General features: G+C 41.8%; 1 protein-coding gene across 9 annotated transcripts in view; it reads left to right on the top strand.

Moving 5' to 3' along the window:
* The window catches only part of IQSEC1 (IQ motif and Sec7 domain ArfGEF 1), a 611,669-nt gene that overhangs the window by 390,489 nt on the left and 195,784 nt on the right, over nucleotides 1-25,396 (top strand). Inside the window, exon 1 of one of the 9 annotated variants that reach the window (XM_075939729.1) lies at nucleotides 12,989-13,416. The exons of the other annotated variants lie outside the window; for them this stretch is intronic. Coding sequence (XP_075795844.1) covers nucleotides 13,349-13,416 — 68 coding nt within the window. The 5' untranslated portion in view covers nucleotides 12,989-13,348. Of the gene's footprint in view, nucleotides 1-12,988; nucleotides 13,417-25,396 lie in introns of those variants that run through there. 9 annotated transcript variants of the gene reach the window in all.

Below are 25,396 nucleotides of genomic sequence, written 5' to 3'. Positions count from 1 at the left end.
AGACATTTAAGGGTAAATTAAGCTACATAAGAACACAGAATACTGAAAGCCAGGACTGGCGGCTATAAACAAACTTTATGGGATAAAGGGAAACTTGGCCAGACCCATAAGTAGACACCCAGTTAACTAAAATCATGCCGGACCATGGATGTTGCCAGACCAGAGAGTGCCAGACTATACAGGTTCAACCCATAGTTTATTTTATAGACAGTGAAATGACTGAACAAGATACTGAAATATACCATTACATGGACTATATCTGAGCCTACTTCTTGAACAAGCATAAATCCCTATTATAGAACAGCCAAGGGCCTTTTTAACAAGCTTCATTTTCCAGACATTCCAGTGGATGAATATGACAAATACAGTAGTATGCTGAGTGAGATGTGAGAGAGACATTTAGTCTTTGCATAGGTTCAGCATAGGGATTAACTAGAATTATAGTTGTCATTAACTAGAATTATATTTGTCTCCAGACAGGAATTATAACAACATTCTTTCAGGCCCTGCATCAAAATAGACATGAGCACGTGCTTAAGTTCATCTATGTTCAGGTCAGCCCTGAAAAGTGTTCACATATAAGTATGTGCGTAAATCCCAGTAAGGTGTTTCAGGTCTTAATTATAGGCCACATAGACAGCATGTAACTAAGTTTAAAAAAGTTAAACAACAAATATAATTCAGGCAAAGAATCTACTAAAAAAAAAACCACTCCCAATATCTTTTATTGCACTTTCAGTTTTGCATTATTTCTCCATCCTACTCTATTGTCTAGTACTTGTAGCAGTTGAGGCCATTAGAGAAATCATTAGCCTTAGGTTAGTTTGGAAGAAAGGTACAGATGCGCTAGATCAGTGTTTCCTCAAAGTGGGCTGTAGGAAACAGCAAGCCAGAGCCAATAGGAGCCACGAGGCTCCACGCCTATGGAGCCTGTAGCTAAAGAGTATTTGAGCTTTCTGTTCGGGAAACAAACTGAGAAAATATAAATGTCCGGTATTTTCTAAATAAGATGCAATGTAGATTGTGATGTAATGTCAACTGTGGCCAATATTTTTGTTGAAACCATCTGGCAACCCTACAGGTGTACAATATTAACTGATTTTTGTTCAACAGAAAGTAAGCAGTTGCTATTATACAGTTACAAAATGAATGATTTTTTAAATGGTAAGGTTAAAGGAAAAAATATCTAGATGAGTTATCTGCAATATCAAAAGAACCATCCAGGAAACAATAATCATAAACTAAGAAGAGAAAGTACAATCACAATTGCTGTGAGGAGAGAGAGAGACTACTCTGGCTACCTATTTTCTACTATATTTGTATACGTGTGTGTGTGTGTGTGTGTGTGCGCGCGCGCGCATGCACACTTAATATTCCACAAAACTAGTGAATTTCTTTTCCTTTGTTTTAGAGATTAGAGAGTTGGGTTATTATCTTTCTGTTCTCTGAAATAATGAGTTTCTTTCTTTAAGATCACTATCTGTCCTGAGCAAAGTGGTGGCAAAGATAGTGGCAAAGTAACTGAAATTTTGTCTTGAACTTGCATCTAGAGCTTGTTTATATATGTAACTAGGAACAGTTTCCTTTCACTTGACAGTGACTTCATCCAGAACAAGGCTGAGTCATAATGCCTGCAGTGCAGCTCTCTAGGGAGATTATTGTTTAGCAAATGTGCTGTAAAGTAGAGAACAGCTGAGAGTATGAAATCTTTCTTCTCCCCCATAAAATCTGCCCTCTCTGAATAGGGTTATTACAGTGCATACTGTACATGTTACAGAACTTACTTCATTTCAGCGTACAAAAGGACAGGATGAAATCCACCAAAAATAAGTGTCATACATAGCAAAGTTCTGTGTATTTTTTAATGATCTTAAGATGTTGCTAGGATCCTCACACTACTAACTGGTTTGTATGTGTTGTCCTTCTTGCACGCTGTGGCTTTATGCTTAAGGCTCTCTGAGTATAAAAATTGTCACAGCACAGTCCTTTGTGCTTAATAAAATGTATCTAGAGTGGTGGTAAAATATGTAGGTAACAGTGCAAACCCTGTAATATATAATTGTCTTATATAATCTTGGAAATATTGTAATAAGTGTTAAAGGAATCTTGTACAACTCTGGTTGAGTATTCCTGATGAGGGAAGGTGATAGGTATATCTAATTTGGTGAGAGCAGGAAACAGGCTTCTCCTTCATTACATAGTTAATTCAAGTGATCTACTATTGAATTACTTCCCACTTCTTAACCTATCACAAAGAGAGCAGCCACACTGCAGAATAACAGCTGTGTGGTTACTAACAGCCTGAATTCATAATTAAAAGTCTCAGGGTATGTCTACACTTGCAGCCTAATTCGAACTAGGGCTGCAAATGTAGGCATTCGGAATTGCAAATCAAGCCCGGGATTTAAATATCCCACGCTTGATTTGCATGTTCCTGGCCAGGCGCCATTTTTGAAATTTACAAGCCCATCCTAACTGCCCGCATCTACACGCGGCAGGGAAACGGGCATTCGAAATAAAGCCCTATTTCGAACTACCTGTTCCTCCTGTAATGAAGTTTAATAGGTAGTTCGAAATAGGGCTTTTTTTTCGAATGCCCGTTTCCTTGCTGTGTGTAGACGTGGGCAGTTAGCCCCAGGGGAGGCGGAGTGCGGGGATTCTCTGTGCTGCGGGGGAGGGGGCAGGATCGACCCTGAAGGAAGCGGCGCATGGGGGGGTTCTCTGTGCCGCGGGGGGGGTCAGCCCTGGGGGAGGCGGCGTGCAGGGTGGGTTCCCTGCACCACGGGAGGGGGGGTTGCCCCTGGAGAGGCATGTGCTGGCTTCCCTCTGGGGAGGGGGAGGGAATCCTGGGAGGAGGTGGGTGCAGGAGGTGGGGTATCTCCCCCCACTGGCACCCTGTTCCCTCTTCCCACTCTCCTCTCCCCAGCCACAGAACTCTATCCCCAGCCTCCCTGTCTCCAGCCACAGAACCCCAGCCCCCTCTCCCCAGCGATGTGGTGGTAATGGCAGTGCAAGCAGGATAGCGTAATGGACTAGTTTGGATTTGTAATAATTATAATTTTTATTAACATTTGTAATGCTTTTTTATTTGAAATCGTAGTGAAATATTGTCTAGCTGTCGTGTACAAATCTATTCTGAAAATTTCCTGTCTCTATTTTAATCTGATCTCAGAAACATTGGTTGGATGGACGGACAAACCGAATAATTATGCCTGTTTAAATAAATTTGCTTAAAAAACATTAAATGAAAAATGGGGGCAAAATGTTTCCCTTTTTGCTAAAAGCCTCAGCCTATATCTGCCCTTGGGGTTGGGGCGACAGTTGCTGGCAGCTAGTCTAGGGCCGCCCCTGATTCTGAGACCCTTGAATGCAACACTCAGTGAAAGTGATTCATTATAGTGCAATTCATCCTCACTTGTGATAAAGAAAAGTGATGGTGTCTCTAATGTGAAATAAACAACCAGAACTCTGAATTCTTATTCACGCATTTCTTCTCCATCCCATCCTCGTTGTTTTATTTTACTGCCTCTGATACCCAACAGGGGAACCAACCGGTCTTCCCGCTGAACTGTCCTTCTTCCCCCTTCCTCTCAGGAATGAAAAGACTGTTTTGTTTCTCTTCCAATAGACACCCCTCCCCCCTTTCAATTTCTCTATAACCTGCTTTAACACAGCTTTGAAGGGTTTATCTCGGGACTTTGTAGAACTCCATTGTCTGTGCTGGGCCCCGTGCAAACGTTTTCAGTTCAAACGATTTGTCTATTAGATATGTTCTCAGAGTTGCTTTCCAAGTTTTTTTTATATCTATCTGGTGTGTACCACAGTAATTGATACAGCTGATAGACAGACCTCAGTTTTAACTGCATTTGGCTGTAGGCCCAACAGAAGGACTTGGGGGGCCTTCTGGATTCCCTCTGATAGTCTTCCAACCATGAAGACTCATGAACAGAAATACTGTCAAAGTTGAAGGAGGAAGAGCGCTGGAGTAGCTACTTGTAAACAGTACAGGTTGACTGATTTATCAACAAGTTTTTTTGGAGGATGAGGTGGGATGCTCCTTACCCAAACCTTTCTGAACCTTAAAAATATTTTTGTTTCATTCCATACTAGAACTGGGGTTAGGACTAGTTCTTAGTGTTTAGCCTTCCCTGTTAGAAAAAAAATGCAGGCTAAATGTCTCACAAAGATTACTTAAAAATAGAATTGTTAAATATTCTGCAAACTCTAATTTTCTATTGTCTAGTATATGCCTAAAAGGGTTAAATCAGGGAAGGAAAGTAATATAGAAAAATACAGAGCACAGATTAAATGAGGGAGAAATATAAGGTAAAAGGGACAGAAGAATGAGTTTATATACCATGTACTAAAAATGGTGACTTATTACAAATGAAAGGTCTGAAGATATTGTAAATTGCCTAAATAGTCAGAGAGCCTTTTGATCTACAATTTTAAGCCATTCCATTTGCAAGGCTTCTGTCCATCCTTAATTGGTAGTAAATTCCCTTTAGGGAGCCACTTACCTTGCTAAAAATAGACCCAGAACGGCCCTGACATCCAGATATGCAATAGTTGCTAGCTTCAACACTTACCCCTCTCAACTGAGGACCCTGCAAATATCATCTGCCAATTTCACTTCCTAGTAAAATTGCTTTGAAAACCCTGTTGCTTGATCACTTCCTACAAGAAGAAAATAGTTTATTCTTAAATAACTTACTTGTCAGATACAGTATATCTGTGGCACCTTTTGAATGTGAGTATGTTGTGCTTTTCCTGAGTTGTCATAAAAGAAAGAACAGCAGCACAATGTAATGAACAAGATTACCTTCGTTTAAAATAACATGAGGCTTATGTGCAGAACACATGATTTCATCAAAAAGCAGGTCAGATAAGATGTCCTGGATGTTTTTCACGAGTGAAGCACTTCAAAGTGACTTCCATGACAAGGATGTGACACTGTCAGGCGAGCCCCTCAGCTTTACTAGGAGAACACGTTACTTATTGAGTTAGCTTTTATGTAAAATGTGAGTGATGCTCAGGAGGTGCAAGAGACTAGAAGTTGATCCTATGACTTACGTGTTCCCTTCCTGCTAATATCGCATAGAAGTAGCAAACCACCGACAATGTCTGTTAGAACAGTGGCTCTAGCATTTAAAAGCACTTATAAATAATGTATGTCCATGTAATGAGTTATGATCTGAAGCAAACTTGCATTCCAATATAAGGAATACTAGATAACGTAAAATGTGATTAACATTCTGTGGCTTTTGTAGCTCTCAAATAATTCCCAAATAACAGGTCCCTTTTAAAATGTAGTACATTGCTCACCCCACTCTTTAGGATACTGTTTCGAGGCACTTACGGTACCAGTCAGGCATTCAGTGAGAGAGACTACGGAAGGATTTAAAAGAGGCAAGCTGAGTTCATGTCCTTCCTCCCAGGAATATATATTAAAGGGAGATCTTTGTGCACTGAACAGATATAATTTTTGATGCAGATATTTATGTGATCTGTGCTTTTGGCGTGAGTCTGAGAATGGGGGGAGAACATTTTATCTTAGTTATTAGGATGCACTCCCTAATTCACACACAAATACTTGAGTGTTTCACCAAGGTGGGCAATAGTATCCTTATTTGACTCGAGGAAGCTGAGCCACAGAGAGATAAAATGACCTGACCACGTGGTACAGGAAGCTAGTGGCAGTCGGGAGGAGGAAGGCGAAATTCTGAAGTGCCCTGTTGGTGTAAAGTATTATTAGCTATATTAACATTTCCTCTCAAAACTCATGATGGGAATTGCTGTAGGGTAATTTGAAATTATGAAGGTGCTTGTACTTGGGGAAGGCAATAGCTTTATAACAGTCAGTTATTTGGCAGAACCTTGGAAGGAGACTGTGGTGTATTATGTACGTGCCATCAAGTTGGCATCGTTATAGGGCTGGTCATTGCTACTGAGAATAATCACTGCATGGTGTCCACTGCAGCACCAAATCCAACTGGTGATGCTGTGCCTGAGAACTGAGGACATCATACAGAGGGACATTCAAACAGTGGGAAGAGAAAGGACTAGCCAGTTGGTGACATTGACACATTGGCTTCGCCCTTCATTCCCCATCACTAATACCCACTGAAGTTTTTCCACAAAAATAAGACTTCCTTACTACTCCATTATAACCAATAGTACTGCCCTTATAGTACTCACCCACGATGCAGGAGTCATTGGAGAACCAGGTTCGAGTCCATGCTCTGCCTGATTCAGAGTAGGAAACTGAATCCAGGTCTCTGACACTCCAGGTTAATGACCTAGTCACTGGATTATGAAGTCAGTTTCTGTGTCCCTTTCTTTTGATCTGCGGAAGTGGGTCTGGCCCATGAAAGCTCATCATCTAATAAACCATCTTGTTAGTCTTTAAAGTGCTACATTGTCCTGCATTTTGCTTAATCTCTCCTGTTGGGGTAGTTCCCCTGTATATGAGTAAATAAATATTTGCTGGGTCGGAGAGCTTGACAAAACTTAGGTCACTTAACTAGTATGTGGAAGGCATGCTACACTTTGTATAAATAATTATTCATTGGAACAGCTCCAACAGGGTCCGCCCTAGAATAGTAAATTGCCTCGTTATTAGGGGCACTCTTTACAAAGTAGCTGAGAGTGTCTCTCAGGGTGCATCTGCACAGCACCCTTAGCTCAAAATAAGCTACACAATTTATGCTGTTGTGAAATAACACACTGTTCCAAAATGTCCCTTAACCCTTGTGAAATAAGGGTTACTGGAACATTGGAATAATCCGCTCATTATTTCGAAATCGATTTAGAAATAACAGGCTGCTCCAATATAGGAAGTATCCCGAAATAGCTATTCTGCCTCTATCCTGAAATAGCTCCACAGTACAGATGTACCCTCACAGAAAACTCTACTTGGGACCCAAGAAACCTTCCCAATAAAAGTTTTATCGAAACCACCTCTATAGCAGGAAAGGGGTTACAGGAGGTGGAGTGGAATCAGCATTGTCTGGCAAAACACAGTTTTGTTTAAAAAATCCTGATCAACTCCATTCCCAAAGGCAGTGTGAGGGACTGATACACATGGGGCCTGGAGTTTCTGGTCCTTAGCACCTCTCTGGATCAGGCTCTTGATCTCTAGGCACAGAGCAGCAACAGAAACACTCTTACTGTCAGACCCACAGAAGAGCAATACACTTTCCCAGATAACAGTTTTCTAAAAACAATCCCCTTACCCTGAGCCTCCCAGCCCCTCCTAGTTGCTGTATTGATTTGCTCAATGTGACAGAGCACAGAAAATTGTTACTTGTTGCAGGTGTAGGTTATGATAGTATGAAATGGAAAATCCATGTCTAATGTTCATAAGATAGACATGGTACTGGGAGGCGCCTGCTGTGCTCTGACACATCGTGACTGGTGGCATGTGGTGAAAAAGAATAAGTCTTCAAAAAATTAGATCATTTGATATGCTCATCTCCATTGTGTTTCAGGCTCATGAACATCAGGAGGAACTAAAGGAAAGGAAACTAAACAACCAAGACAAAAGGCCAAAATCTTTCCTCTCTCTGCCCGACTAAGATTTTATAAATGAGATTGAAGACCAAAGGAAAATGTGTGGGTTAGGTGGGTCAGCTGAGAGAAAGGGTGTGTCTAGACTACCTAGTTTTGTCGACAAAAGTGGACTTTTGTCGACAAAACTATACCAGCGTCTACACTACCGCTGAGTTCTGTCGACATAACGTCGACAGAACTCAGCAGTTTTGTCGACGCTGGTATACCTCATTTTACGAGGCATAACACCTTCTGTTGACAGAACTCTGTCGACAGGTGTTATTGCCTGTAACATTGCGTCCAGACTACGGAGTTCTGTCGACAAAGCAGACTCAATGTGTCTGGACGCTCTTTGTCGACGGAAGTTTTGTCGACAGTATCTGTCGACAAAACTTCCGTCGACAAAACGCGGTAGTCTAGACGTACCCAAAGATTAGACATAAGGGAGGTGGTTTAGTTAGGCCACAACCTTTATTCACTTAACTGATGTGGGAACAACCAGCAATAAATGGTACCATGCAGGTAGGTCTTCATAATTTCCTCGATCATTTATACATATTTATACATGTTACCTACTGAGTTGCAGCATTATCGATCTAACCACTATCCCTGTCTCGGACCAGCTGTGGGGAAACCCACCCTACCTGGTCAGTGTGACAGCGCAGGAAAAATTCCATCCAGCCTAAAAGAAGCAAGGTGTCTAGCACAGAGCACACAGCCAGTCGTAGAAATCTAGTTCTGTCTGATCCTGTGGATGGATGTTGCTGGCTCAAGGTGGAGAGGGAGAGAGCAAAGAACCCAGCCCTACATACTCCTCTGCTCAGGCATGCATTGCTTCCCCAAACATGATCCTCTCTGCCTTTGTTCTGGAAAGTTCCCCTTCTGAAAGTTCCCCTTCCTCCCTCCTCACACTTTATTTGACTGCAACTTCTTAAAAAGCTTCTTTCTTTCTGTAGTGAGCACGTGGTCTCTTTGCTGTCATTTCTGTCTCTTGACCCTTTATTAAGGGTACAATTTACCAAGGAGCAAACTACAAAACAAAGTGAACACATGGTCTTCTTCGAGTCTGGGTCATAGGCCTCCATTGCCAGATAACCAGGATTCATCACCAAATTTGGCCCGCTGGTTGGTTTGTTAAATTTGCTAGGCCAAGTACTTTTGCGAATTATTGGGGGGGAAAGGGGCAGGTATCATTGACGATCAGCCTCAGGTTGTGTTAATTGCCCGTTCACAATAAGAGAATGTGGTAGGTACAGAGACCGGTGTGCAGCTCACTGATTGATTTACATTCGCTTGGGGCAATGGTTGAACGTTCCCCTCAGGGAAGGCTTGCCCAGCAGATGCCAGCAGGTTTTAAGGATCTCTCTCAAATGTCCCTCATTCAGAGGGACATCCCCCACATCCTCCTGAAGTTACCTACATTCCACACACAATTGGTGGCCTCTCAAATCTCTTGTAGAAAATTATTTACATCAGAAAAAAATAAATAATGGAACCATAGCAAGAGTTATTAACCCAGAGGAACAAATCCACCACATTCTAACTTTCCTCCGTGTATGTCTCCTTCATTTGATGTCTTTGTCACAAACCTGTGTCCCAAATTAGGGCATTAGCAGACTGAGGACAATGAGAATTCTGCTCAGTGCAAAATGCATGTACCTGAGCCATTTACTTCATCTGCCTGAGTCAATTAGTGACTGTCAGTTAGTGACATAGCTGGTAACAGAGCCCACTCCAGGGAACTATAGCCTTTCCCTTCTGTGGGATACGCCAAACTCACAAAGTGCAGCAAAGACAGGAGTTAATATCTAAGATGTATCTGTTTATGTGAGATGATGTAGTGATACGTTATGCTTTGTTCTCATATGACATCAGCTGGAACAGAATTATCTGCACAATCAAAAACTGGCAACATTTAAAACAACTAAATGGAAAAAAGCCTCTTTTCTCGTGATGGATCTCTGTCTGGTGTCTTTCTAAATCTGGGTTTGTGGATAGTATTTCTAATGCACTTATCACTGCAGCGTCTAGATCTTCTTCCTTCTCTACTTTCATAGATTCCCCATTGATGTAACCAGGTCAGCTTATGTAAGGATATTACAAATTGCCATTTAAATCCAAGAAAATGTAGCCTAATTTTGTGTCTTCTGAGCATGTAAATTATAGATAAACAGAACAAGTAGATGCGTACAGAGATACCAAGGGACACGGAGAGCTAAGAATTCTCCCCAGCTGTACAATAGCCTGAAGAGAATACAAGAACAAGGCATGGGTATCTTTCTTGTATACTGTATGCCAGTGGTTCTCAAACTTCAGCAACCCAAGGACCTCCATGTTGATTTAAAATTTTTCAGGGACTCCCAAATCCCCTCCTAATTAGCCCTTTCCCTGCCCCCTTCCCTGGAGCCCTTTCCCTGTCCCAGTACTTTCTTCATCCCCTTCCCTCCATCACTCACTTTTTCCTCACTCTCACTCACTTTCACCAGTCTGGGGCAAGGAGTTGGCATGCCGAAGAGGGTGGGGGCTCTAGGGCTGTGTCCAGACTCCATGCCTCCTTCGACGGAGGCATGTAGATTAGCCACATCGGAAGAGGGAAATGAAGCCGCGATTAAAATAATCGCGGCTTCATTTAAATTTAAATGGCTGCCCCGATCTGCCGATCAGCTGTTTGTCGGCAGATCGGGAGAGTCTGGACGCGATGCCCCGACAAAGAAGCCTTTCTTCATCGACACAGGTAAGCCTCGTGAAACCAGGTTTACCTGTGTCGATGAAGAAAGGCTTCTTTGTCGGGGCATCGCGTCCAGACTCTCCCGATCTGCTGACAAACAGCTGATCGGCAGATCGGGGCAGCCATTTAAATTTAAATGAAGCCGCGATTATTTTAATCGCGGCTTCATTTCCCTCTTCCGATGTGGCTAATCTACATGCCTCCGTCGAAGGAGGCATGGAGTCTGGACACAGCCTAGGAGGGAGTTTGGGTGAGGGCTCTGGGCTGGGCAGGGGGTTGGGGTGTGGAGTGTGGGCTTCGGAAGAGTGTCACTTACCTCAGACAGCTCCACACAGTGACTGGCACATCCCTCTGGCAGCAGTCCCTGGGGAGCTCAGGGTAGTGGGTTCAAGTCCCGCCCACCCTTGGAGCAGTGGGACAGCCAACACAGGCTGCCCAGCGATGAATCTGGCTTCTGCATTAGGAAAGCACGATAAGGGACCCGCTGAAGGTAGGGAGGTGGGGTGGTGTTCTGTAGTGGCATAGGAGATACAGCATTTGCCTGGGGAGCACAGGGTTGGGGTGAGGGGGCAGAAAGCCTCTGCATTCTGGCCCTGCACACAATTCCCAGCCAGTGGGAGCTGTGGAGTCACAGCACTTGGGGCAGGGGCAGAGGCAGCACATGCAGACTCCCTGTGGCTATCCCCGGGGCAGAAGGCACTTTCAAGCTGCTTCCAGGAGCTCAGACACTGGACTTTTAGCATGCAGGAGCTGCTGGGAGGGAGAGGGAGCAGTTGTTCATGGGGGGAGCAGCAGACTCCCATGGATCCCCTCGGAGACTCCCAGGGGTCCTTGGACCCCAGCTTGAGGAATGCTGATGTATATCATACATTTATGTCCGATGAGTTATTCCAAATCCAAACACGCAATTCCATTTTGCAGGCATGACATGTTCACTTTGTAAATTAAGCCAGTGGGCTGGACCCCATTGTCTATATGAAGTCGCAGAGTGTCCTTCCAATGCAGAACGATTATTTGAAGTGGTTATGGTACTAGCAGGTCTCCAAGAGTTTTCTGTAGTAAATAAATCCATTCTCTCTTAGGGTACGTCTAGACTACCGCGTTTTGTCGACGGAAGTTTTGTCAATAGATACTGTCGACAAAACTTCTGTCGACAAAGAGCATCCAGACACATTGAGTTCTGTCGACAAAGCAAGCTTCTTTGTCGACAGAACTCCGTAGTCTGGACGCAATGTTACAGGCAATAACACCTTCTGTCGACAGAGTTCTGTCGACAAAGACGTTATGCCTCGTAAAATGAGGTTTACCAGCGTCGACAAAACTGCTGAGTTCTGTCGACGTTATGTCGACAGAACTCAGCGGCTAGTATAGTTTTGTCGACAAAAGTCCACTTTTGTCGACAAAACTAGGTAGTCTAGACACACCCTTAAAGCTGCTGGTTTAAAATGTGTTACATGCCTAGAATTCATTTTAGGGTTTTTTTTTGGGGGGGGGGAGAAATCACTAATTTGGTCCCAGAATAACTGTCAAGGGACAGTGAAACAAGATAGAATTCAAGATATTAGACCTGTTTTGTGCATTGACTGGGTAGCTATAGTGCTTTATGCAGCAAGAAACAAAAACTAGGATTGGAGCATAAAAGCATGTTTGTTCCAAGAAAAAACATCCTGAACTTAGTTCTTTCTCTCTTTTATTATAATACAAATGTTTGTTTAATGTCTTTCATCCAGAAGGATCCAAAGCATTTTATTCTTGACCTCTAAATGGAGGGACAATGTGATCTGATCAGACTAATCATGAGGCTAAGAGACAGGAACTTTTGAGCCCTAATTCCCACGTTGGATAGTCTTAGGAAAATAAAAACAAAGAGCTGCCAGGATTTTCCCACTAGTGAAAGTAAGATAATACTTACATATAGTGTGATTTTTACAGAGATATATCTAGGTTTAATCGAAGTCTGTATAAAGTGCTATATAAATGTTAAAAATAATACCTAGCATTTTTGTCAGTAAAGTACAAAATGCTTTACAAAGGATAGAGGCTTTATCCCCATTTTACAGATGGGAAAACTGAGGCATAGAGCGATGAAGTAACTTACCCAAGGCTGCTCAGGAGGCATACAGCAGAGTCAGAAATAGAAACCCTATCTCCTGAATCATAGTCCAGTAGTCTGTCGACTGAACCATACTGTATCCTTAGAATACTGTGAGCAAAACCCGTGCACTTGCTATTAAAAAGATAACAGTGGAAATGGTTAATTTTGTTGCTATCTCAGGAATTGTAGGTTAACCTTCTGTGGTTGTAGCTTTGGAAGGGGTGTCTGTAGCCACGCAAAATAAATTTAATTGGCCTTTTCCAGTTCAAGAGTTCATAGAGCAATAAGTGAATCCCATGTGCACAAAGGGTGGCTTTTCCCCCTTTTTATTCAATCACTGCCAATCTCCATTTTGAAATTGTAACTTACAAGCGAAGTCTCATAGTTGACACAGTCTCCACTGAAAGTTCATGTTTGCTGTGTGTGTTCATGGACAGTTTTGGAAAATGACTCATTACTTCTTTTGGCACTAAAAATTTTGACAGACAAGTATGATATTTTGCAGACAGTTGGGCGTTTATGCAGTCTCAACGGTATGATTTAGGGTGTATTTGGTAAGCACTTGAAGGTTTATTAAATTGTATTCTAGGGCTTTGCAGTCAAACTACTTTTTAGAGTGGAAGAACTAGGCAATTTTTTCCCTAGAGTGCTACATAGGTTTTCCCTTACTTGACCATTGGGGACAATGGCCTGTTCCTTTCCAAACAGCCTTTAATAATGTTCTCTGGTTTGTGAGTGATATAAACAACAATTCTTGTAAATCATGCAGGCAGTAACTTGAGACCTCAGATGAGAAAGCTGGCTTCGCTCTGCAAGTTAGTTTGTTTAAGTGAGTGGAGGTCTGAGGAATCATTTAGAGATGATGATTCACTGCCTGGCTGCTGCATGAACCTTGGACTAACTTTGTCTTATGCCTGCTGAACTTATTTGTTCCTTGGAATCTCTCTGATTTCACAAACACTTCAAAGCACGTCATGAAGGGAGATGGCAGTGCGATGTGGAATCTGATGTGGAAGTACTGCATTTCTGTCCGGACAATCAGGTACAGTAAAACTTCTTTAAAACTTCAGTCCATGCTTGGGCTCTTAAAGTTGCATGTGTTTACAAACGGATCTCTTCCGATAGGATAAAATAGGACTGCAATCTCGTTATCTCTGCGCTATAGGATATTATCATTTAGGGTTGATTCCTCTCTTTGGTCCTCCCACCTCCTCCCAAAAACCTTTGAACGTATAGTACAGCATTACAGTAACAGATCTGGAAGGAAAAGTGGCTTTGCCCTGCTTTTTGTATCTTGGGAATCTCCCCATGTAGCTGCCCATTCTCAATGTTGTTGAATGTTGGAAAATGAAAGAAAATCTTGGGTGCATACATATTTGCCAGTTTTCTATTTTTATTTTGCTCTCTTTTATCCCGATTCCTGCATGTGCCCTTTGCATGCCACAAACAGTGTTTGCTTCAGAAAAGGGACAAGTTAAGACTCCAGAATGAGAAGCTGGAGTTGTAAATAGGCAGCGCTGTCGTGCGCCGAGCTGTCTTACCTGTCTGTGTTATGTGAAAAGGCAGCTTGTTTTAGTCCAGTAACAGGCTGTGGGTGCTGTGCATCACTGCTCATGTTCTTTGAGCGGCTCATACTTGGCATTCTGCGTGGTCCTGGCCAAACTCAGTTGCTGTTGATTTCCAGCAACTTTTATGCTGGGAATTAAACCATTAAAGTGAGAAGCTCAGTGGCTGTGTGTTCTCGCAGTGACAAAGAATATATATATATTTAAATACAGTGAGTCACTTTACTCCTTCTATGCTACAATTTCTTTATGCAGCAGGGTTGTATGTTTTGAATGGTGTGTTTTGTGGTGCCAACCTCCCGCAAGGAATCGCATAATCTAAATAATTACTACGTTTCACATTGTAATTATTCACAGAGCCATAGAAACAGTCTAGAGCCTAGATTACTACATGAATTTTCACAACAATTGAAAGAGGTCTCTGCAACCTCTTTGCCTTGGGGACCCTGGTCCCCTGATCCACAACAGTTACAGAAATTGGAGTGGATTAGCAAAGACCATCTTAATAGAGGATTCAAAGGAAACAAAATCATTCTTAAAGATTCTCTGAGGTGAGGATTGAAGGCAGTGGGATAGTAGCTGTCTGAAATGAATCCGGCTTGTGCTTACGTACAAGAACTGCACTCTTCATGGCACAAACATTCGCCCTGACCCAATAACATTAGGCATGCTCAAGAAAAGTCCTATGCAAAATTCATAAGAAAAATACCAGTTTATGCTCTTAATAATGCAGAAATTATTATAAATAATAATGCAGAAACTATGAAAAATAATCAGAAGGGCTTAATTGATCTCTGTGGCATTTTGAGTGTAGTGATAACACTATTTAAAATACAGCCTTCAAGTCATGCTTATCAGTAAATAGCCACTTTTATTTCTTGCTTCAGGACATTTAGTGTTGTTTATGTAGAATATGTAGGCTGAATATCAAGTTAATTACTTTTGGAAATGCTTCTATGTACATCAGTTTACATTGGCACAACTAGTGCCGTGCAAAGCAAAGTTCTTTGCGTAGCTCTGTGAGCATTATTTATGAGGTTTCTGGCTGTTTTAATAGTTAACTAGAACCTCTTTTCGTTGGAGGTGCTGCCTGTGATTATCAGAGAGCCCAAAGAAAAAAAGAATATTCTCTTTCAGAAATCAGCTCTCACACCCTCTCTTTAGAAAGCTGACAGGTACCATCCTGTTTTTCTCTTATTTATCCCCACCAAGGAGCAGTCTCTCCTTCTCTTTCTCTCTCTCTCTTTTTTTTCCTCCTTCTGTTCAGAGGACAGCTGTTGCAGGAAATGTGGTAGGCTCAGATTTGGAAAATGTGAGGTCCCATCTCAGTTTAACCCCAGGTTGAATCGTGTTATGTCCCAGCACAGCAGGATTCGCTTGCAGCAGTGTATCATGATGGAATAAGGGTGTGTCTAGTAGTGTCCTGAGTATCTACAATTGGGAGAAAGCCCTAGCTTTCTTGCTACACTGCCAGGTATCTACACACCATGTTTGGACCGATTTCACTGTTTCGGTTAGAATGTGAGGCTTTGTTTGATTGGTGTGTTTTGCTTTTGTTTTTAACTGAGAGAGCTAAATTTGTTCAGCTCCTAGACCAGATGCACTTATACCAATATAAATGTGTATTGTAACATATACCGTATTCCTCTTCTGCTACAGGATTACATTATACTGGCATAAGCATCTACAACTGTGACCATGTTAAGGAGCTTAAGCCATATTAAGTACACGGGGATAAGTAAAGCAGTACAGTGTTTGTGGGTAGGCAAGCCCTAAGTGAGAAATCATAAAAATAAATACTGGTGTTCTACACAATAATTTGGGGTCCTGCCCAGCGCTCATTCAAGTCAATGGAAAGACTCCCATTGGCTTCAGTGAAGGCTAGATTGGGTCCTTGTTGGAACTTCCTTAATCAGAGTGTGAGTATGTCAGGACAGAGATCATGTCTGCCTACCGCCCCTAGCCTGTAAGCGCTAATGCACGTGTGTAACTTTCCTACCACAAGAAGTCCCACTGAAATCAATGGTAGCAAAGTTGAGCACATGCACAAGCATTACAGAATCAGCACCTTTGTGTGGTTATACACACCTCCACTGAGCTTACTGGGGCTCAGTCCTTTCTGGACTCTTTGCACAGTACTTCATACAAAGCAATAATAAACCCAGCAGTATAGCAGTACCTCAAAATATGCTCAGCTGCCTAACTCCTCCTCACCTTTCAGCTACGGCAGAACCCTCTTAGGCTATGTCTACATAGCAGGTAGACTCCTGTGGCTGGCTCCCACCCCCTGATGCTAGCTCTCAGGGCTGTTCAAATGCAATATAGACTGCTGGGCTCTACGATCCTGTGAGGTGGGAGGTTCTGAGAGCTTGGGCTCCAGTCCCAGTCGGATGCCGTGTAGCCTGAGACCAAGGCAGCTGGTGCAGACCAGCCAGGGATATTAAATTGTAGTGTAGGCCTATCCTTGTTGTCCTTTCCGGGTTGCATTTGATTGCCCCACACAAGGGACAGCAGAAGGGGAAAAATTCAGACTAAATGTATAGGTCTGTCCATCTGCAGTTGGCACTTCAGGCAACAGAGAGGGAGGTTGTTGCTGTTCCTCCACATCCCTTCTAGAGGGGTTCCTGGCTATGGGTCCTGTGTCAGTGATGATCTAGATACCCTGGGTCAGCCCAGCCCCAATGCTCCCATCCTGCCAGATGTGACCATGCCAGCGTGGGGCCCACCTCTATGCACAAGGAATGCCGAGGTCTCCAAGTGTGACTGCTCCCCAGCAAAAGGCCATGACAGGAAGTACATGGCAAGTCCATGAGAGGAATTTTCATTGTGAAGTTTCAGGCCATTAAAATCTGGTTCTATTGAAGAAATTCCGACAGGACGCACCAATAGTTATCTGTTAAGTAGGTTTCAAATGCTTCAGCCCAAAAAGATTCTAAATTGCCTCTCCTCTGGTCTGTTGCCACTGCCCATGGGTTCCCAAACTGCGGCACATGTACTATGGGTGGTATGTGACCTTGATGTTCCCTCCGCTCCCTTCAGAATAATTTGCAAGAAGGCGGGATGTGACCCAGTACTTTGGGAACTGCTGCACCCTGCTACTGACTGAGGAGCAAAGAAGGATTTCTCTGCCTGTCTTACTGCAGCAGCTTCCATCAAAGAGTGAGAAAGGGCTGGTCCTGCTACAGATATTTCCCACTCCCCAGTGAACATGTTGACTTCCAGAGTGCCTTGTGGAGAGGGCGGAGGACGCACCTCTTGCCACTCTTGGGTGGAACAGGAAGGAATCTTTTACTAAATAAAGAATCTTTTCCTCTTCTAGCGAATCTCCACTTGCAGAGATGGAAAAAAAACCCTGCTGTAAGAGGGCTCCATTGTATACACTTGCCTTAAGAAACATAAAAGTGGCCTTTGTGGCTAATGCAGAACACAGCACTATTCATTTAACTTAGTGTTACCTTTTAAGAACCTTTACACAGTTTGGCTGCATAATATAAGCAAATATCTAATTAGTATCCAGTTAACCTTTTTATTATGCTCCCAGTTGTTATGACCACTGTATTTTCACACAATCAGACAGGTATGAAAATAGTGACATGTACTGTATCAGGACTGGGTTAAAATCATTTACCTATTAAATTGCTAGAGCTCTTAATAATGTGCCATATGCTAGCTTACTCAGAAGGATGGGGTTAGTGGTTAGAGGAGCAGACTGGAACTATTTGAGTCAGCAAATCCACAAGCCACAGAGAATCAAATGAAGGGTTTATAGTAAAATAACACATAGTTTTCAGATTGCATCTTAAAGTTCCAGTTACAAGTAATGGAGCAAAGTAGTCAATAGTTTGTTTTCGATGTTCCACACATCTGGAAAAAGTAAAAATGTGTTCTTTCAGTCGGTGAGTTGTCATGGTACATCCTCAACCACCCAGACCCACATTTTCCATCTTTCCATCCTGATTTCAGTCATCTTACTTTATTTTCAGTTGTTCCAGATACCTTTGTCAAAGTAGTGACACAAGAACAGTTTGACTTTTTTTTTCATTTCATCACAAAAGAACGCTTCTCAGCAATAGTTACTTAATATTTTTCTCTTGGGCTTAGATACGCCCAAGATGCATGTGGATTGCAGTAAGTCTATCCACAAGAGTAGGGCTAGAATAGAAGGGAGGAGGACTGGGAGTGTGAGGTCTTTGTCCTTACAACTGAATAAAGTGTGAGCCTGTTCCTAGGGGTGCTGAGTCTCCACAACTCACAATAAAGTAGAAAATGCTGAGCACATTTCATGGTGGGACTACCCTAAACAAATATTATTTGGTGTGTGCATAGTCCTCTAGCCAAGCCACGGCATCGTCAGGGTGTGATGCAGTTCTTCTGAACCACTGCTGAACCTAGTCAGAAGGCATTCATTGATAATATGTGTCATCTTCACTGCACCGCATCTGTGACACAAAGGGCTATCACGAAGGCCCAAGTGGTATTGGTTGGCTTCACAGAAACGTTGCCCAGTCTAGAACCTTTTCAACAGGGGCCATTGGCAATGGAGAAGGTCAAAACCAGGCAGGCAGATTATGAGATCAGCAGCAAGGGACTGGTTGTAAATTGTAACAGATATCCATTCCTCTTGCCAGAGAGTCTCTGCCCTAACATCTGGCCATGTTGGATGAGACCTTAATGGGCAATGTGATGGCAAGCATGTGACTGGTATTTTAAAATGGAGATTGTGCGGCGGCAAGCTTGAGTTGACCTTTACTTTCTCCAGTAATTTGCCAGTGGCAACCTCTCGCCTGATATGAGGAGGAGAAATATTGCTCAGAACTGGGAGCCAACAGGAGTCGGATGCAGAGTGCCAGGGATGATGTACATACTGGTGCATGCTACTCTGTCAGCAAATACGAGGTGGTAAGAGCTGAAGTCCACAGGTTTGGAGCATGAGCACTCCATGATGAACCTGCCAGTTTTCTAAAAAGATTGTCGCACCCCTTAACTTTAGCTGCTGTCTTCCTTAGGTGGGCATGGTCTAAGGTCAACCCTAGATAGACCGGTTCTACTTCATGCTTGACCGTCTGACCATTCAGGCCACGTCGCCACTTGCCACACTAGAGATCAGTCTTCTTGCATTCTTCGTGAATCTGGTTAAGACCTGCTAAATTGAATGCTGAGGGTGGCTTGGATCAGCACTGGTACTCTGCAGTCGTGAGAAGCTGATGACAGCTTTTGCTTCCATCCGCCTCCCTCGGTGAACACAGCACCAAGCTCAGCTTAAGGTAAGCAAACTCCAGCTATGTATTTAACATAGCTGGAGTTGCATACCTTAGTCTGACCTTCCAGGTCTAGTGTAGACCTGGCCTCAGATAAACATTCACTTCTCAGGTTGCGCTAGCATGATGCAGATGGAACAAACTGGAGACTGTTTTCATGATGTTCGACAGGAGGTGCCAAATCCGACAGTAGTCCGCTAACTTCACCATGTCCTAGTTTAAGGTAGAGCCCCTACGCCCCCACTTTGCCCAGGGGCCAGCAATGTCAGCCCCCCCACTACTAGTGTCTGTTCCAGTTCTGTTTCAGTGAATGGTTCTGGGTAGCTTCTGATATGACATACACATTTAAACATGCGCCATTCATTCTTCACTTTGTCTTCACACCTCTTTCGCCAAAGGTGCTCTGATGCCTTTAAATAATCATCTGAATACGTGGTCGGGTGTGACTGAAGGTCCCAGTGGCTGCTGCACTGCTCCAAGGCAGCAAAACAATACAATAATAAAAATAATGGAAAATAGAAAGCTTCATGGTGAAGAAAAATACACAGACTTTGTCAAAACGTAATATTAGATCAAAGGTGGAGACCTAGTTGAAGCATGGGACCGAAAGCCAAGAACTCATGAGTTATAATTTAGACTCTGACACCGGTTCTCTCTCTGGCTCTGCACAATTTACACAAAGCGTAATCTTGTGACTCATATTTAACTTTTGCATGCAGTCAGTGTGTATAGGTTACCTGATCAGAATCTTAATTTGTGTGCCTTAATTTCCATTTGACAATAGATATAACAGTATCTATAGTGGTTGTTGAACACGGCTACATTTCTATCACTATTCTATAGTGGTTGTGACCTAGTTCATGTTATATATATGCAGCACTTTCCATCTTCAAAGTGCTATTATTGTCGGTAGCACGAATAGCAATGCCTATAATTAAGATTGCCCGATATTATATTAAAGGTTTGCCACTAGTTATCTCCTGGCTTTAGGCTAAACACCAGTAGGTATTCCTGGAAATGTAAATGTATTAGGATGTACAATATCACTAGATCAAACAAGTATTTCATGTAGGTTACCAGACTTCTAGAATCTATATTACTGTATTTGTACTAGTCCGTTTTTTCACGAACTTGTACCTTTGATGATGTTTTTAAATTAGTGTCGGATTCTGAAAGCAAAGATGGTTGAGCCATTCAGAGCTCTGAACCCTCTCATCTTTGTAACTTCATGCTCAGCACATAGCTCTTCTAAAAGTATTCTTCTTTCAGTGTAGTGAAGCCATAATTATCTTAGCACAAACCATCCTTTGAGCTGGAAAACCTGATTAGCCTGACAATGCCAATAGCTACACAACACGTATGCAATCTTTAAAAAGTCATTGAGGGTGTATAACAAATAAATTATACCGTGAGGTAAGCATAAAGCAAGTTTTTGTCTTTAGAATTCTGTTATATATTAGGCATGTCGGTGGATACAACCCCTGTATTAAGTATGATTCAGAATGCTAATGTAATTGGATAAAATGTACTGGTTTTTGATAATGTCTCTATATATAGGGGTCTAGAGAAGAAATTTTAATGTAGTGACTGATCTTTGCAAACAGCAGCACCCTCTACTGTAGACTTGTTTCAGTATGAATCATCATATTGGCTCTTCTGCTTTAACTACTCTTAGCTCTTAATTTCTTCCACTCCATTAGGGACCCAGGTGTTTTGAGAGCAGGCTGACCCGAATTCTACCTTCACTTGTGGAAAAATAAACTGTGGGCACCTCTGGTGAGCTTTACTATGGAAATAATAATCTGGCTGGCCACAGATTTGTAGAAGCATTTTGGGTACGTCTACACAGCAGTGTGATTTCAGAATAATTAACATTATTCCGAAATAACATAGTGCGCATCTACACGACAAGCTTTTATTTTGAAATAATGTTGAGATGGAGGACTTCTTGCTCCAACTCAGGGTAACCCTCATTTCACAAGGAGTAAGGGAAGTCGAAGGAAGAGTGTTCTTCCTTCGACTTCCTGCTGTGTAGACAGTGCCAAAAGCTGAGTTAAGCTCTTTCAATTTAAGCTATGCAATTGACGTAGCTGAAGTTGCGTAGCTTAATTCAGCTTTAGCCCTGCTGTGTAGGCACCCATAGTGGTTAAAGCAGGAGATAGCAACTGGCACAGCTGGCTACTGTTTTGACCTCTAACTTCAGCAAAACCATTAACACCTTGTAAAAGTTACTTACCTCTTTGTGCCCTGTTTTACCCCTGTGTGGGATGGATATAATTAACACACATACTGAGGATTCCTTAATATTTGTAAAGCACTTCAAGATCTTCTGATTAGAGTGGTGGTGCTAATGATCATTGCACAGTTCCACCTTGATAGACTTCATTTCTCGTTGGAATCCAAAGCTCCATGCATAGGAAGGGGAGCAAGTCAAATAAATTGGATAATACTCACTGGTCTTTAATCCATGTTGCAACAGCATTACCCTTGGCATATTTGTACACAATTAACAGTCTGTTCAAGGCTAAAGATTTGCAGATCAGGGGTGAGTGCCATGTGTATGGAAATAAACACAGAGCTTAGCTCAATCAACGTTAACTACTTTTATTCTCAGTAAAGAATATTTGCACACTTCCACCAAAATAATTGCTCTGATTTTAATAGACACATTTTATTATTTGATACAAGTTTGTGGGTAGACAGCCCAAGGTCCTAGCCTAAATTATGCTGAAATGTTGTCTTTTCATGGAACAGAACACTAATGTTATGCAATGAAACCCTAGACATCAGAAAGCTGATCCAAGCTGCCTGGAGAAGTTAACAGGAACTGTTTTATTATTTATTTACACAGAGCCTTTCAGAAGAGCTTGTTGATGCAGAGACACAGTATACTAGCCTGGTAAAACTGCTTACTTTGGGATAGGGGAATTAAATTATATTTCAGGTACTTAATGGTTTTATGCGCTCATGCAACTGATGCATACATTAAAAAGATTTTATTTCCTTTTTTCCTGAGATAGGATTGGGACACCTGCATGTGGCAGTACTGGGATGTTTAGTGTTTAACACATTGTCTTTGCTGTTTGTTGATTTGCTTCACTGCTCTTCAAGTCACCTAAAATTATCCTTTCGGAGTAATATTGGCATGTCCTTGTAACTCTCTGCCTTTGCTATTAATATTAAATTGCACAATCATTTAGTTCCTGGACTTCTTATTTTTAACATGTTTTAGGAAATCCTGAAGATAAATGTTCCTTTTACTAATCTTGTAATTTGAATCAGCATTTCAGTGCATTGTGTAGGATCCCTTCCCAGCACTAAATGCCAGTAGAGACATTTACATTTAAAACTTTTTTTGTTTAAATGGGATTATTTTCGGAGTGACTAAAGAATAAACTAGGTGAGTGTGGGGAGTGTGCGCTTCCATAGCTGTCTTTCACATTCTCCTGGAGGAATTTGGATTGCTTTTATGTAATTGGTGAGTACAGATCTATGTAATAGTTATTGGTAGTTTTATTGGTATAGAATAGATGTACATTGTAATGACAGGACCTACTTTATTAAATAGGAGGTAAGCAATAAAATGTTCTCTTTATAAGTTTGCAATGTTTAAATTTGTACCTTTTTCAATACATCAGCTAATATCTGGAAAAGGTTTTTTTATTCATCATCTTAGTTTTTTAATAGAGATTTTTGCTTCTCTGTTTAATCTCTTGTTTTTGATGTCTGAGTTTTTGCATACCATAATGAAAGATGCATATAAGGAGCTTTTGGGAGGGGTATGCATATGATATCTACTTACCAATCATTTTCCCTTGTATCTATAATAAAGCAACAAGAATTTGTGTAGTAAGTAGAGTCTTGATCTCAGTTTTCAGTTAGGAATGAATTTATTTTCTCTTGCTATAAACAGGTGTTTGAGAATTAAAGAATAACTGAAATGTTTGAAATGTAGTTCTTTACCACTAGGCAGCTTAAAGGAAAAAAGTAAAGGATGAGATTTATTTTACTGGTTTATTAAATGAGTAGCGGTTCTGGGGCTGTTTATATTCCACAAACGCAGTTTAAAAGCAAAAGCTAGACATTTATTTAGTTACTTTACAACTACAAGTTTGCTTAGTTAAATAATTCTGTGCAGAATTTGAAATAGCGAATACTATTTGCTTTATTAGACTTGCTTGTATGAAACATTTCCATGATGGTGTACTGACATCTGTAAATATGAATGCCAGAAACTGATCAATTAAAATTAAATATGGTCTCGATTTAGGCACACATTTCTTTTAGAGAAATCTTAGCAGCAGACATGGTGTTTTGCCTTTAATAAGTTCTTATTATTGTTACATCATGGTAATGAAAAGTATTCTTTCATATCATTTGGGGGCCACTTTGATGATCTAATGGGGCTTGATTGCATTGGGAGCAATAACATGTTTGTAAATTATATGAGAAGAATTGCTACCCTGACATGAAGCAGTGATATTCAGCTTTCCTGAAACCCATTATTTACATGCAGCTTGTTTTAATAATTCTGATGCGTATCTTGGTGGTGTGTTCTGTTTGTTGTGTCACATTGTGGGGCAGCCTGCATTTTCATGGATTAGAAACAGCCACAGCTAGGTCACTCATTTGCTTCCCTAATTTTCACCAAATGCTACAACCCTCTGTTTGGTAATCGTGCATTTAGATGCACTGTTTCAGAGGAAATCAATGGTTTGTAAAAGAGTGTGAAGATTTATGCCTGTTGTTTGTAATGGAGTGTGCCACCATAGGCCTATGCTCAGTGCTCTGCCTAGACTGCCAGAGGGCTGGTAATATCTGTTAGAAAATGATGTGAGGAGCAGTTACTTGAGAAACTCCCTCTCCTTCCAGGCTCCATCACTGCAGTTAAGATCAGCTGCGAATTCCTATTGCCAGTTGCTTGGACAGAACTCTTGAAGGCATTTGCACTAGAGAAGGGTGAGAAAAGTCTGTCATAATGTGGGAGGTGGCTGTTTGTTTTTAACTTCAACAGAAGAAAATTCCCCTTCTCCTCAAATGTCCTGTGTTTTGACCAGCTTTAACCCTTGGCCTAGCTCTGACAGATGGTGTCTTCAGGATATGTTGTTAGGCATATGGATAGTGTATTATTCCAGTACAGAGGATGCTAAATATAAATGACTTAGTTTGCTAACTGTGGATACCGGTAAACTCTGTCTTCCACTAGCCCTAGATCCCCATCTTTGGCCTTTAATATTAGTCATCCATCTTATATTGAAAGAGCCAATGTTTTCAGGTAAGTCTGGAACAGTGACCCGCACAAAATGCATGCAGGCCCATTTTACCACTAACCCCACGTTTTGCTTGGACAGGCCAAGATAGCGCTATTGTCAAATCCCATTGTTTGAACCTCATTACCAATCAGCTTCATATCAGAGAAGTATGAGTTATTACCCCTAAGAAATGGGCCAGCTTGAGGTTTTTTTGAATGGCCTCTGGTTAAGTGATTTTTTGTTGACTCTGTGGAAAGTACATGCTTTCATTTTTTAAAAATCCGGCATTTTGGTACAACTGACAAGCAATCTCCTGTCAGAATAATTGCTCCACCTCAGTGAAACTTATGTCACTCCGGGGGTGGCTTTTTCACACCGTTGAGTGACATGATATTGACCTAGGCTGTAGTGTAAACCTTCCATAAATGGCAGAGGGTCATTGAGAAGACCTATAGGATTTTTCACTAAGTAATTTCAGTATTTTAAAAAAAATCTTACAGCAGGATATTTCTTCTTTTTTTCAATAACCTTCTTCTCCTTTCAGTCCCTGAAACCAGATCCTCCTATATTTTAGCCCATAGGCTTAACCTGAGTACTTACTAGGACCTGCATTATTCAAAGGCCAGTCGACTGAGCTGCACACTAGAGATCAGATCTGCTCATGCATCCATCCCATCTCTGCACTGAAATTGAGCTGGTGCCAAACTTACAGGGAAGGACAAAGTCTTAATCTCTATAGGGATAAGGAGACACAATGCTGCTGAAGGGAGTCTAAACCCCATGCTGCCAAAGCCTACCAGCTACTCCAATCCTGTGAAAAAAACACCTTTTATAGAAACCTTGCTAGGCCGCACTTTGCCAGCAAAACCATAAAATCTAGACATACCATGTTGCACAACTCTGCAACCTGCTTCAAAGTAAAAATGACCCATGGTCAGATTTGATTG

This window comes from Pelodiscus sinensis, chromosome 11 (assembly GCF_049634645.1).
Source record: "Pelodiscus sinensis isolate JC-2024 chromosome 11, ASM4963464v1, whole genome shotgun sequence".
In the NCBI taxonomy this organism is placed as follows: Eukaryota; Metazoa; Chordata; order Testudines; family Trionychidae; genus Pelodiscus; species Pelodiscus sinensis.
Note: the sequence above shows the minus strand (reverse complement) of the source record. Positions and strands in the feature narration are given on the sequence as shown.